The sequence below is a fragment of the Dama dama genome, chromosome 5 (genome assembly GCF_033118175.1).
Source record: "Dama dama isolate Ldn47 chromosome 5, ASM3311817v1, whole genome shotgun sequence".
In the NCBI taxonomy this organism is placed as follows: domain Eukaryota; kingdom Metazoa; phylum Chordata; class Mammalia; order Artiodactyla; family Cervidae; genus Dama; species Dama dama.
Genome location: NC_083685.1, coordinates 113,973,715 through 113,985,962, shown reverse-complemented (window position 1 = coordinate 113,985,962; position 12,248 = coordinate 113,973,715). Strand labels below are relative to the sequence as shown.

Genomic DNA, 12,248 nt, shown 5'->3' with positions numbered 1-12,248 from the left:
GGGTTAAGAGCCGAGCGGCGAGCACGTGAGCCGAGGGCCCGCCCCCGCCCCCCGCAGGCCACCCCCCCCCCCCCCCAGCCCGGCAGGGCCGGGGCCGCCGCGGCGCGAGGACAAAAGAGGCGCCGCCCGCTCGGGACCGGCCTTCCCGCCCCTCCTCGGCCCCCTCGGCAGGTGCAGGGCGGGGCGCGCCGATGTCCACCTCGTGGTCCCCTCCTCCTCGCCCTTGCTTGGGGAGCTGCGAGGACCCGTCGGTTCGTAGGGGGCGGGAGGCAGGGTACAGAGGGACCCCCGGCCTCTGAGCCGGAGATGGCCCCTCTGGGGCATATCCATGGCTGCCCCCCCTCGGTGCTCCCCGCTCTGGCTTCGAACCCAGGAGGGGGCTTCCTTGGAACCAGCCCCAAGCACCCTGCTCCACCGAAGGCTGGGGAGCCAGGGACAGAAGTGAGGGGCAGGGACTCTTGTGGCCCACAGCCGGCTCAGGCCTTTGGGATCTCCGGTGGCCGAGCAGGGCACTGTGGGTCTTCTCAAACCAGACCCCTTTCTATCCAGCAGTTTCCTTCTCTGGGTGGATGATACCCCGGGGGCTTCTGGCTTTGCTGCTGTCCTCTGAGGAGGTTGGCTTCCCCTCTCTGGGCTGAGTGCCTCACACATACCTGATATTTTCCCCGTCCCCAAAATACATAAACTAGCCAGGTAATTTACATGAGGGTAGCATGTCCCATTTCTGTCCCTCCCTTTTGGCAGTCCACATCTTTGAGGAGCAGAAGATACCTCTGGAGCCCGCAGCCTCCCCTCTCTGCCAGACTAGGTTGCCCTGGCTACAGACCATCTGGCCTCCCTGCCTACCTCCCCAGCTGGGCCCCAAGCTCAGCTCCCAGACTCCCAAGCAAGATGGGTTCCCACAGGGGCTCGGGATGTCTGACCCCTGCTACGGGGTCCCGGGAGCCAAAGATGGGGTAAGGTGAGGTAAGACATGAGCTCCGCTAGTGAGGCCTCACCTTGACTTTGTGCTCCAGGCCAGAGTATCCTTGCACCCACAATGGGCGACCACAGGTCACTGAGGAAGGAACAGGAGTGGACACAGGGTCCTCTGCTTCCCTGAGGACCCAGGGCCTCTGTCAGGGAGGGTGCTGCCTTTAGCTTGTGACAGCACCCCCCCCCCCCCCCCCCAGCTCTATTTTAGGCCCAGGAGAAGTGAGAAGGCGATTTCCCAGGAGGCTCTGACATCAATGCTGGGAACAGGGCGACTCCCCTTCCCCCCATCTAACCACCTGCCATTCCAGACCCAGATGCTCAGCAAGCCTGAGCTGATTGTTCCTTCATCCTGGAGACATCTTGGAAACCTCCTCCAGGATGTAGAGGCTCTGGGGAATTAGGACCTACTGTGATATTCCCTGGAAACCTACAATTATCCAGGATGGGGAGACCATGCTTCTCACTTTACAGGTGGGGAAACTAAGGCTCCAAGAGGCTACGAGAGTTTCCCAAACAGCTGGGTGGTGAGAGGCACATCCCATTCTCCAAGGTCCCTGTATCCTCACCTCTGCCTTCTGTCTGGGACTTAGAAGGGACTGGCCCATCTACTCCATTTAGCCCTCCCTCCACCCCCACTCACCAGGGTGAGCCTGTCATACCCTACCCTAGCCATGCTACGGGGCCTGCCTGGAGAGGTGGGGTTTGTCATTTCACACTGGAGGGCCTTGGGCCTGTGGGAGTCTGGATCCCCTCCCCAGTCTGTGGCCCTGACCTCCCAGGCTGAGGCACATTCTTAACTGTGTGGCCGTGGTTCCTGGGACTGTTTGTTGTGGGGAACTTGCTGACCCTGAGTGACACATCTTTGGCAGCTTTCTGGACCGGCTCCACTGGTGCTCAAGTGTACGGCCCGTTGGTCTCCAATAGCCCCTTATCTCCCTGGGTTCCGAGCTCTGAACAAGCCCAGCTGGACATCTTGACCTTCCCTTGACCATATCCCACTCCCTGCCCTGAGGCCCCTCCCTGAATCTTGTCCTCGGGGTTGGCTCTGCTGCCAGCTGCCCACCTCGCCAAGCAGAAGGCTTGTTTCAAATCCCTCACCCAATTTCCCTGCTGAGGTCGGGGGCTGTAGGTGGCCTTTCCTCAGGCTGGGAGAGAAGAGGTGGGGTGGGGATTGTTGCCAAGGACGGGTTTTCTCCTTAGCCTGGGGGCCCTGAGGGCAGGGAGGGCCTGTGTGTCTCCCCCTCAAAGAGAGGTTAGTCTTCCTGGGGGAGTGCCCCCCCCCCCCCTCACCAACCTCACAGCTGTGGCGGCTCCTTTGGACTCTGCCCATGGCTTGTCTCCCCCGCTGGGAAGAAACCAGAGGTTGGTGGCCACTGTCGTCTTGACACCACCCTTGGGCCACCCTCTGGGGGAGCTGTTAGGCTCTGGTTCCCCCCTGAAGCCCTCCCTCAGGAGCCCCTGACTGTCAGGAGGCTGGGGCCTCCTTCCCCTGTGCAGTTCTTCCTGCCCTTCAGCCAATTTTTCCTTCAGATTTTTCTGCAAAGGGGCCGAGCTGGGCTGAGGCGGGGCAAAGTCCTAGTCCCACCCAGCAGCAGCTGCAGGTAAGGGAGGGGAGTCTTCTGCCCTGGCCCTGGGGTGGCTCAGGGGGCAGGGATCCTGCTGACAGAGACCCCCCAGACCCCCGCCTAGCCTGAGAGGCCTGCAGCAGAGGCCGTGCCTGGCAAGGAGGCAGGGTGTGAGGTGGGAAAGGACTCCAGGAAACCCACTGGGGTTCCAATCCTGGTTCACAGCTGTGTGACCTTGAGCAAGTCCCCCAATCTCTCTGAGCCTCCTTGACTTCACCTGGGAAATGGGGCTTCAAAAGTGCCCCCCCCCAACAGTGCTGCAGAGGGATAAATGTGTGGACAAGCCTCTGGAGCTCAGAAGAGCGCCTGGTGACAGAAGGGTTCACTCACCCTGAGCTTGTGCTGTTCACGTCACCCTTACAGTGCCAAGGAAGAAGCTAGCTCCTGGCCGTTGTCCAAGACCCAAGGGACTCCTTTATGGCTTGGGGGCCTCAGTGTCCCCTCTACCCAGCACGTAGGGAGACTGATGACATGATTCTGAGGGGTTGGGGAGTAGGGAAATGCCCACAGCACTAGAACAAGGAGTTCCTTCTGCCGCCTCCCACGTCTCATCCAGCACCGTCCTTTTCAACCAGGAGAGGACTGCTATTGTCATCTGAGTATCTCTTGGAGGGGAGCCTCAGTCTCCTCCCTCCTGGCTGTCTGGATGGCCTCCTCCTTTTGATTTACTTATTTATTTACTTATGGCTACTGAGTCTTAGGTTGCTGTGTGGGCTTTTCCCTAGTTGCTGCGAGTGGGAGCTACTCTCTAGTTGTGGTGCTTGGACTTCTCCTTGCGGTTGGCTTCTCTTGTGAAGCACAGGCCCTCGGGTACTCGGGTTTCAGTTGTTGTGGCTCCTGGGCTCAGGAGCACAGGCTATTGAGCACAGGCTCAATAGTTGTGGCCCATGGGCTTAGGTGCTCTGAGGCATGTGGAATCTTCCTGGACCAGGGATTAAAGCGGTATCTCTTGCTTTGGAGTCATGCATTGTGGTCATACACCCAAAGGCCCAAAAGCACAGTGTCCCACTGCCACTTCTGCCCAATGCAAGGGGTCCTCCTGGAGTTGTGGGGAACCAGCTGTTGGAAAGTGGGGGGAGCTCAGGGATGGGGTGTCTCATAGAATCCTTTAGCGGCTTCATCCACAAATTTACACTGGAGATGGGGCTTTGGGTCAGCAAGCCATTAACAAGAGGGAAATGAGTGAAAATCAGCTCCATTGAAATTTCTAGAAGAGAGGACTTGCAGGTGTGTGTGTTGGTAGGGGTTGAAATAATAGTTTGTTGAGTGTTTACAACGTGCCACACACCTCGCCAACATAATATTTAATTCTTTTAAAATATATTTTTATTAATATTTATTTTTAACTGCGCTTGGGTCTTTGTTGCTGCGTGGGCTTTCTCTAGTTGCAGCGAGCGGGGGCTACTCTCTAGTTGTGGTGTGCAGTCCTTTCGTTGCGGTGGCTTCTCCTGTTGCAGCACAGACTATAGGGCACGCGGGTTTCAGTAGTTGTGACACATGGGCTCAGTGCTTGCAGCTCCCGGGCGATAGAGCGTGTGCTCAACAGCTGTGGCCCACAGGCTTAGTTGCTCTGAGGACTGTAGGAGCTTCCCATGTCTCCTGTACTGGCAGGTGGAGTCTTTACCACTGAGCCACCAGGGGAAGACCAAGGTTTCATTCTGACTCCCTAGTAAGGTGGCAACGACTCTTACTTCTATTCTTTAGATTTAGAAAGCTGACTTTCAGGAGTTTGCCCTGGGTCACAGAGTGGCAGGATCTGGGTTTGAACTCAGGCCTGCATGACTTGAAGTCTATAGGATTCATGGAGAATATGGAGGCTGTGCCTTGAAGAACATTCTGGCTGTTGTCAAGGGTCAGGTCAGGGCCTAAGAGCAAGCACACGGGGGCTGGATGGCCCAGGGTGGTCTGGCAGGAGGTGGCGGAGAGGACAGGGAGGCAGGGTGGGTTAAGGGGAGGAGGGTCAACAGGGAGAGAGAACAGGAGGGCCTGGGGCTGCTAGAGAAAAGTGGGAGAGATGTAAGACGGGGCGGGCCGGGGAGTGGTTCTGGGACAGGGACTGAGTTCTCGGTGAGTCCCTCTGAGGCAAGTAGGACAGGAGGCATACAAGGGATTCCCAGGAGGTGGTGGTTTTTTTAATTATTGGAGAAAGGACCCTTGAAGTTATCTCACACGAGCCCCTCACTTAAAGATGAGGAAACCAAGACCCAGGGTAGTAAAGGGCCTTGTGTTGAGTGCGGCTAAATCTCCTGCCTTCTCACCCAGCATGGGTGAAGACTGGAACTCAGAAGGGAGTCAGGGGTGGAGCTACCAATTCACTCAAAGAACCAGAGCTGGGAGGTGAGCACAAGGGCGCAGACTCACATCTGGAGAGGCAGTGAGGGCAGGGGGGCTGGGGGCTGGGGCTGCTGAGGGAACCCGTGCCTGTGGTAGAGAGGGCAGAGGCTGGGGAACCTGAGGTCAGCGGGAGGAGGGGAGCCAGGTTCCAGCAAGGTGGAAAAAAAGAAAAGGATGCCAATTTTGGTCATTATCAGGTTCTCCGGTGACCTTGGGAGGGACGATCCCGGTGGAGTGCTTTGGGTAGAGCCACCGCGGAGGTTTGGACGGGGCAGGAGGTTCGGGCACGGAGGCAGTGGCTGTAGACCGCAGGATGTAGCCAGAGAACAGAAGGGAACTCTCTTTAAGCTGCTGAATCAATGCAAGTGTTCTCCAGGCTGGAGTTTTCGGGCAGAAGGAAGGAGAGGTGACGAGCCGGAGGAGGACACTGCCAAGGCTGGTGGGGTGGGCCGGAGAGCAGACGGCGGCACACAGCATCCTCTGAGACGAAGGGAGGGGAAGGAGGTGTGAACAGTCCCCGTGTGGAGGAGCCACTGAGGGGCTTGCGTCAAGCAGCACCTCGCTGTCCTGGCTCTGGGCTCAGGTGGCCTGGGTTCCTCTCTCAACTGACATCCTAGAAGATGGGACAGAGACCCGGAGGCAGGGAGATGTAACGCTGGGGCTTGACATGGTAGCGATGTGATGTCCAGATGTCACGTCAAGTTGTTGAAATGGGAGGGGAAGGCTCTATAGTTGGATGCGAGGTCCTGGGCAGACGGTGACGAGGGCGTCAAGACCTGGTGTGTTGGTCTTTGAGTGAATAGCACATGAAGCTCTCAGAGGTCTGAGGAAAGGGCGGGGGAGCTCCCTACTCAAGTGGCAGTGTCGCGGGAAAGGCCGTGGTGGATGAGGCATGCCCCTGTATTGCAGAAGAGATGCACCCATAGGACCTGGAAAGAAGCTACTCTCTGAGCTCCAGGCAGAGAGGAGGACCTGGAGCCCTGGTTCCTTAGAGCAAAGGCATTTTCCTTGGGAGTGGGTGGCAAGTGCGCCCCCTTCAGGCAGCTACGAGGTGGGCAGCAGGGCCAGGGAGTGACTTGCAGAATGGACAGGCATACCCCCACCTCCCGAGACCTCTGGAGCTAGGCCCGCGGAGGGTGGTGGCACCCACACACGCTCCCCCACTTGCAGGTGGCACCAGCTTGCTACCCCGTCGTTCTGTCTGTATCTGCTGGGCTGTCAGCCTGCGTGGGTCCCTGGAGGGCAGATCAAGGCCCTGAAGGGCAGATCAAGACACATCACATGCCAGCCCCATTTCTTTGCTATTTGTTATTAATAAATTTATTTTACATCTCCTGAACCAAGATTAATTGTGAAATTTAACGGGATGGCATGAAAAGGCCAAACCTGATTTCTGTGAGCATTGTACACATAGCCATTCTATTTCCAAACTAACAACTCAGGTCCTCACCTGCATCTAGGGCCCCCCCTCCCTTTCTTCCTCCAAAATGAGATACAGAATAGCACCAGGCTTCTGGTAGCTTCAACATTTAAAGAGACAAACACAGAGGCAGAGAAGGGTGAGAAGAACCACAGTACAAGATGTAATAATAAAAAAAAAAAAAAGTGGCCAAAGAATCGATAGCAAACTCATCTCTGTCTCCAGATTAATGGCTCAGCTGAAAGAAATGGGGGGAGGTCCTTGGGGAAGGAGGGGGATGCAGAAGTTGGCAGGTGAGCAACTCACCCTGGAACAGAACTCTGGGTGGGCAGCCGGAGCTGAGGCGGCAGGGAAGAGCTGAGAGGGGTCCCCAGAGGGGGCTCAGGCCATGTCCTGGGCTCAGGGGAGGGGTCAGTGCTGGGCCCCCCACTAAGTGCAGCGGGGAGGGAGCTTTGGAAGTGGCGCAGCCGAGCCCCTCCTCTGCTTCATATGTTCCTGAGGATCTGGGTGCACCAGCGTGGGGGGCTGGGGGAGGGGACAACACGCAGGCATCTCGGAAAGCAGGAGAGCCACACGCTTGTGGGAAAGGAGGCTGGGGTGGGGGTGGGGAACACCGACAACTAACCCTCTGGCTGAGCAAGTGCCTGCAGAGGGACAGGAAGCCAGGCCAGGGCTCCTGATGCTCTGGCTTCTCTGTGGGCCCTCCCTGTGCCAACCTTGCCCCTGCCTCCTGGCCTGAGCAGCTGGCCGCGGCTGCACAATCCACCGCTGGAGAGGGCAGCCCCCAGCCCCGAAGACCTGGTGGCTGGGAGGACTGGCTCCATCTAATGCACCTAGAGCTCGGCCATGATTGTCCAGGGCCAGACTCCGCATTGGCTCCTCCTTGTGTCTGGTCGGCCTGGGCTGGGTGTGCAGCCCTCAGCTGACATATAACTTGCCCTCGAGTTGGGAGCTGTCAGGCTCCCGAGCTGCATACCCAGGGGTGGGTGGGGACTCATAGAAGTAGTTCTCTGTTGGCAGTGGGCTGGGGTTGGGAGTCAGGGGCCTGGAAGAGGCTGGGAGGTCCAGAACCATTGGGAGCAGCTGGTCTCCCCGCTGGCTGGCAGAGTGTGGCGGGGAGAGGCAGCCGGGCTCTCTGCAGGTCCTCCCGGGGGCTCTGTGCCTGCAGCTGAGGGCAGGTGGGCTGGCAGCTGGCCCGGAGCTGCTCAGCCTACTGGGAGACAGGGCCAGAGGCGGCATCCTCAGAGCCCTTAGATCCTGGAGGCCTTCCTCCCCCAGGCCAGGGGGCCTGTGTGGCCCAGCACTCTGCCAACCTACTTGGGGGCTGCCTGGGAGGGAGAGGCAGGTCTCTTCCTGTGGGTGGTGCACAGGCTGGAGGGAGGCCAGAGACCTGGGCTCATGGCCTGGAAGGGGAAGGTGCTTGCTGCTGGTTGTCCTGATGCCATGGGAGCTGGGGGTGCCACAGGGGCTGGGGGCTCTCGGGATAAAGAGTGAGGCTTGTGGCCAGGATGCACCCGGCCTCTTCTCGGCATTGCCACTGGGGAACTGAACCTTCCGCTTGTGGCCAAAAAGAGGCAGGTCTGGGCCAGAGGAGAGTTCAGCAAGTCCAGAGCTGGTTAGGAGGCCCTGGTGAGCAGGGCTCCCAGACCCTGGGGTGTCTGGGGGGTCCACAAAGCTGTCAGCTGACCCCTTCAGCTCCTGGCAGCTTGCTATCGGTCCAGGAATCTCGCCAGCCTCCACAGGTTCTGCCGCTGCCTTCACGCCGCCCACTGTCCCACCATGCTCGGAGGCACCTGGGGCCTGGTGATGATCGTCTTTCCTCCTCCAGGGAGACGCTGCCTTGAGAGGGGAGGGCCAGAGGGGAGGCAGAGGCTCAGGACACAGAGGGTCACAGTCGGAAGTCAGGGAGCCTGGCTGCCTGTGGGGACAGAAACACCCAGTGGGTCACAGAGTTCAACTCCAGAGCAAGTGGGGGTCCTCCTGGGCCGGGGGCACAGTGGAGGCCCGTATGGTGCTACCCTTCTGGGCTTTGTTGTGCAGAAAAGAGCTGCCATTCTGGGTCCCAGGTGAAAGGCCTGTTCTTGGCTCTGCGACCTGCGGTTGGGGCTGGCCAGAGGAACAGGTTAGAGGCCGCTCTGTTTAATAAGGCAGTCATGGAGGAGGCTGCCCTTCGGTGGCTAGAGAAAGCAGCACAGGTCCTGGCTGTGCACCCCGAGCCCAGTGAGGCTGCCTGAGGTGGAGGCTTTGGGGTGCGGGGGATGAAGCTACAGCTCCTTGGTGGGCAGCAAGAGGGGGCGGTGCTCAGAGGGCCCTGGGATTCTGCCAAATCCTCTGCCATCCTTTCTGGGGTAAACTTCTAGAGAAGCAGGAAGACCCTCCTCTTCACCTACACAGGAAAGACCCAGGAATTCCCCTCCCTATTTCTAGAAGGCCAGACAGGCACGTGACCAGACACATGCCAGGAGCAGCGACAGCTGAATTGCTCCCCCTGCGCCCCCAACTGTGGTGTTAGGAAGGGAGCTCTGGTCGGGGTCTGTCCTGATCTGATGGGCTGAGGCCCCAAATGGAGGCCTTCCCTTGACTGCCCCCCCAAAAGAACAGAACAGAAGATGGCAGGAAAGAAAGGGAAGGAAGAAGTAAGAAAGGTGAGGGACCACAGCCTGGTCTCTGCTGTCGCCAACCTGAGGGTTCCTCTCCACCTCAGGGCAACAGCAGGAGAGGTGAGAAGGCAGTCGTGCCCGCCACCCACAGTGGGGTGGCACAGCGGTGCTTACCCGGCGAGGCTGGCCTGGAAGGGCACGTCTGCAAAGCTATGGGTCAGCTGGGCGATGATCCGATCGACTTCGGCATACAGGTGGGCTTCCAGGGCAAAGTCCTGGTGCTGGGGGCTCTGGAGATGCTGCTCGGGTAAGAGGAGGCAGGGGGCATTAGACTAGGCTGGGATGGGACACAAGCAGACCACCCAGCCTCACCAGGGTGGAGAGACCGTCTGGGAGCAGCTGCGTGGTGGGGAAGGAGCTCACCCTGTGCAGCTCCTCGAAGGCTTCTTGGCAGCACTCACAGTACCCTTTCCTCCTCCTGGGCACAGTGCAGGCGGCGGATCGCCGGCTTGGCTCCTGGTCCTTGGCTTCTCTGCGGAGAATACAGGGTGGGGGAAAGTGGTCACCGCTGGAGCCCTTAGAGCGAACTGTGGCCCTGCGGCCTGGACTCCAGGCCAGTGGGGGAGGAGGGACCAAAATGGCCAGAGCAGGGCAGGCACGGGCTGGCCTGCCTACAGTTGGCACCACTCGTACAAGGGGGGCAGGAGAGGCAGCAAGGAAGGAGAGGCCTCTCTGTGAGTACCCCATCTTAGCTCCATCCTGACCCCACCCACACACCTCAAACCACAGGCAAGAATCCCTGACGATGTTCCAGCTCCGTGCTCATACCCAAACCCAGGGTCATTTGACCCACACAGCTGTACCTTCCCTGAGGACTTTCACATCTTTCTCAAGCCTGACTTCTTTGACTTTCAGTCCTGCATGAGTTTTGATTTGTTAACTGAAGTATAGTTGATTTGCAGTGTTGTGTTCGTTTCTGGTATGCAGCAAAGTGATTTAGTTCTATATATATATTTTTCTTTCTCATATTCTTTTCCATTATGGCTTATTACAGGATAGTGAATATGCTTCCCTGTGCTATCCAGTAGGACCTTCTTGTTTATTTTATATATAGTAGTTTGTATCTGTTAATCCCAATCTGTTAATCCTGATTTATCCTTCCTCCATCTGATATATCTATCTGATATAGCAAGGAAAAATAAGAAAGCCTTCCTAAATGATCAATGCAAAGAAATAGAGGAAAACAATAGAATGGGAAAGACTAGAGATCCCTACAAGAAAATTAGATACCAAGGGAACACTTCTCGCAAAGATGGGCACAATAAAGGACAGAAACGGTATGGACCTAAAAGAAGCAGAAAATATTAAGAAGAGGTGGCAAGAATACACAGAAGAACTATACAAAAAATATCTTAATGACCTGGATAACCACGATGGTGTGATCACTCATCTAGAGCCAGACATCCTGAAGTGTGAAGTCAAGTGGGCCTTAGGAAGCATCACTATGAACAAAGCTAGTGGAGGTGATGGAATTCCAGCTGAGCTATTTCAAATCCTAAAAGATGATGCTGTGAAAGCGCTGCACTCAATATGCCAGCAAATTTGGAAAACTCAGCACTGGCCACGGACTGGAAAAGGTCAGTTTTCATTCCAATCCCAAAGAAAGGCAATGCCAGAGAATGTTCAAACTACCATACAATTGCACTCATCTTACACACTAGCAAAATAATGCTCAAAATTCTCCAAGCTAGGCTTCAACAGTACGTGAACCGAGAATTTCCAGATGTTCAAGCTAGATTTAGAAAAGGCAGAGGAACCAGAGATCAAATTGCCAATATCTGTTGGATCATAGAAAAAGTAAGACAAGTCCAGAAAAACATCTGCTTCATTGACTAGGCCAAAGCCTTTGACTGTGTGGATCACAACAAACTGTGGAAAATTCTTAAAGAGATGGGAATACCAGACCACCTGACCTGCCTCCTGAGAAACCTGTATGCAGGTCAAGAAGCAACAGTTAGAACTGGACATGGAACAATGGACTGGTTCCAAATTGGGAAAGGTGTATATCAAGGGTGTATATTGTCACCTTGCTTATTAACTTATATGCAGAGTACATCATGAGAAATGCTGGGCTGGATGAAGCACGAGCTGGAATCAAGATGGCAGGGAGAAATATCAATAACCTCACATACACAGATGATACCACCCTTATGGCATAAAGTGAAGAGGAACTAAAGAGCCTCTTGATGAAAGTGAAAGAGGAGAATGAAAAAGCTGGCTTAAAACTCAACATTCAGAAAACTAAGATCATGGCATCCGGTCCCATCACTTCATGGCAAATAGATGGGGAAACAATGGAAACAGTGACGGACTTTATTTTCTTGGGCTCCAAAATCACTGCAGATGGTGACTGCAGCCATGAAATGAAAAGACACTTGGTCCTTGGAAGAAAAGCTATGACCAACCTGGACAGCATATTAAAAAGCAGAGACATTACTTTACTAACAAGGATCTGTCCAGTCAAAGCTATGGTTTTTCCAGTAGTCATGTATGGATGTGAGAGTTGGACCATAAAGAAAGCTGAATGCTGAAGAACTGATGCTTTTGAACTGTGGTGTTGGAGAAGACTCTTGAGAGTCCCTTGGACTGCAAGGAGATCCAACCAGTCAATCCTGAAAGAAATCAGTCCTGAATACATTGGAAGGACTTGTGCTTGAAGTTGAAGCTCCAATACTTTGACCACCTGATACAAAGAACTGACTCATTGGAAAAGACCCTGATGCTGGGAAAGATTGAAAGCAGGAGAAGGGGATGACAGAGAATGAGATGGTTGGATGGTATCACTGACTTAATGGACGTGAGTTTGAGCAAGCTCTGGGAGTGGGTGATAGACAGGGAAACCTGGCGTGCTGCAGTCCATGGGGTTGCAAAGAGTCGGACACGACTGAGCGACTGAACTGAACTGATTCCATCCTCCATCTGCTTTCCCCTTTGGTAACCATAAATTTGTTTTTTATGTCTGTGAGTTTATTTTGTAAATAAATTCATTTGTATTATTTTTTATGTTCCACATATAAGTGATATCATATGGTATCTCTCTTTCTCTGATTTGCTTCACTCATAATTTCTATTAAATCCACCCATGTTGCTACAAATGGCATTGTTTCATTCTTGTTTATGCCTGAGCAGAGCAGTATTTCACTCTGTGTGTGTGTGCGAGTGTGTATATATATATACATATATATATATACACACACCACATCTTCTTTATCCGTTTATCTGCTGATGGACATT

At 55.2% G+C, this 12,248-nt stretch overlaps 1 protein-coding gene across 1 annotated transcript in view; it reads right to left on the bottom strand.

Annotated features, from left to right (window-relative positions):
• Positions 1 to 3,953: 3,953 nt before the first annotated feature.
• DBF4B (DBF4B-CDC7 kinase regulatory subunit) overlaps positions 3,954 to 12,248 on the bottom strand; it is a 30,895-nt gene continuing 22,600 nt past the window's right edge. The window contains exons 12-14 of the mRNA XM_061140770.1: positions 9,378 to 9,486; positions 9,129 to 9,253; positions 3,954 to 8,272 (exon numbers count right to left, since the gene is read on the bottom strand). Coding sequence (XP_060996753.1) covers positions 7,273 to 8,272; positions 9,129 to 9,253; positions 9,378 to 9,486 — 1,234 coding nt within the window. The 3' untranslated portion in view covers positions 3,954 to 7,272. The remainder of the gene's footprint in view (positions 8,273 to 9,128; positions 9,254 to 9,377; positions 9,487 to 12,248) is intronic.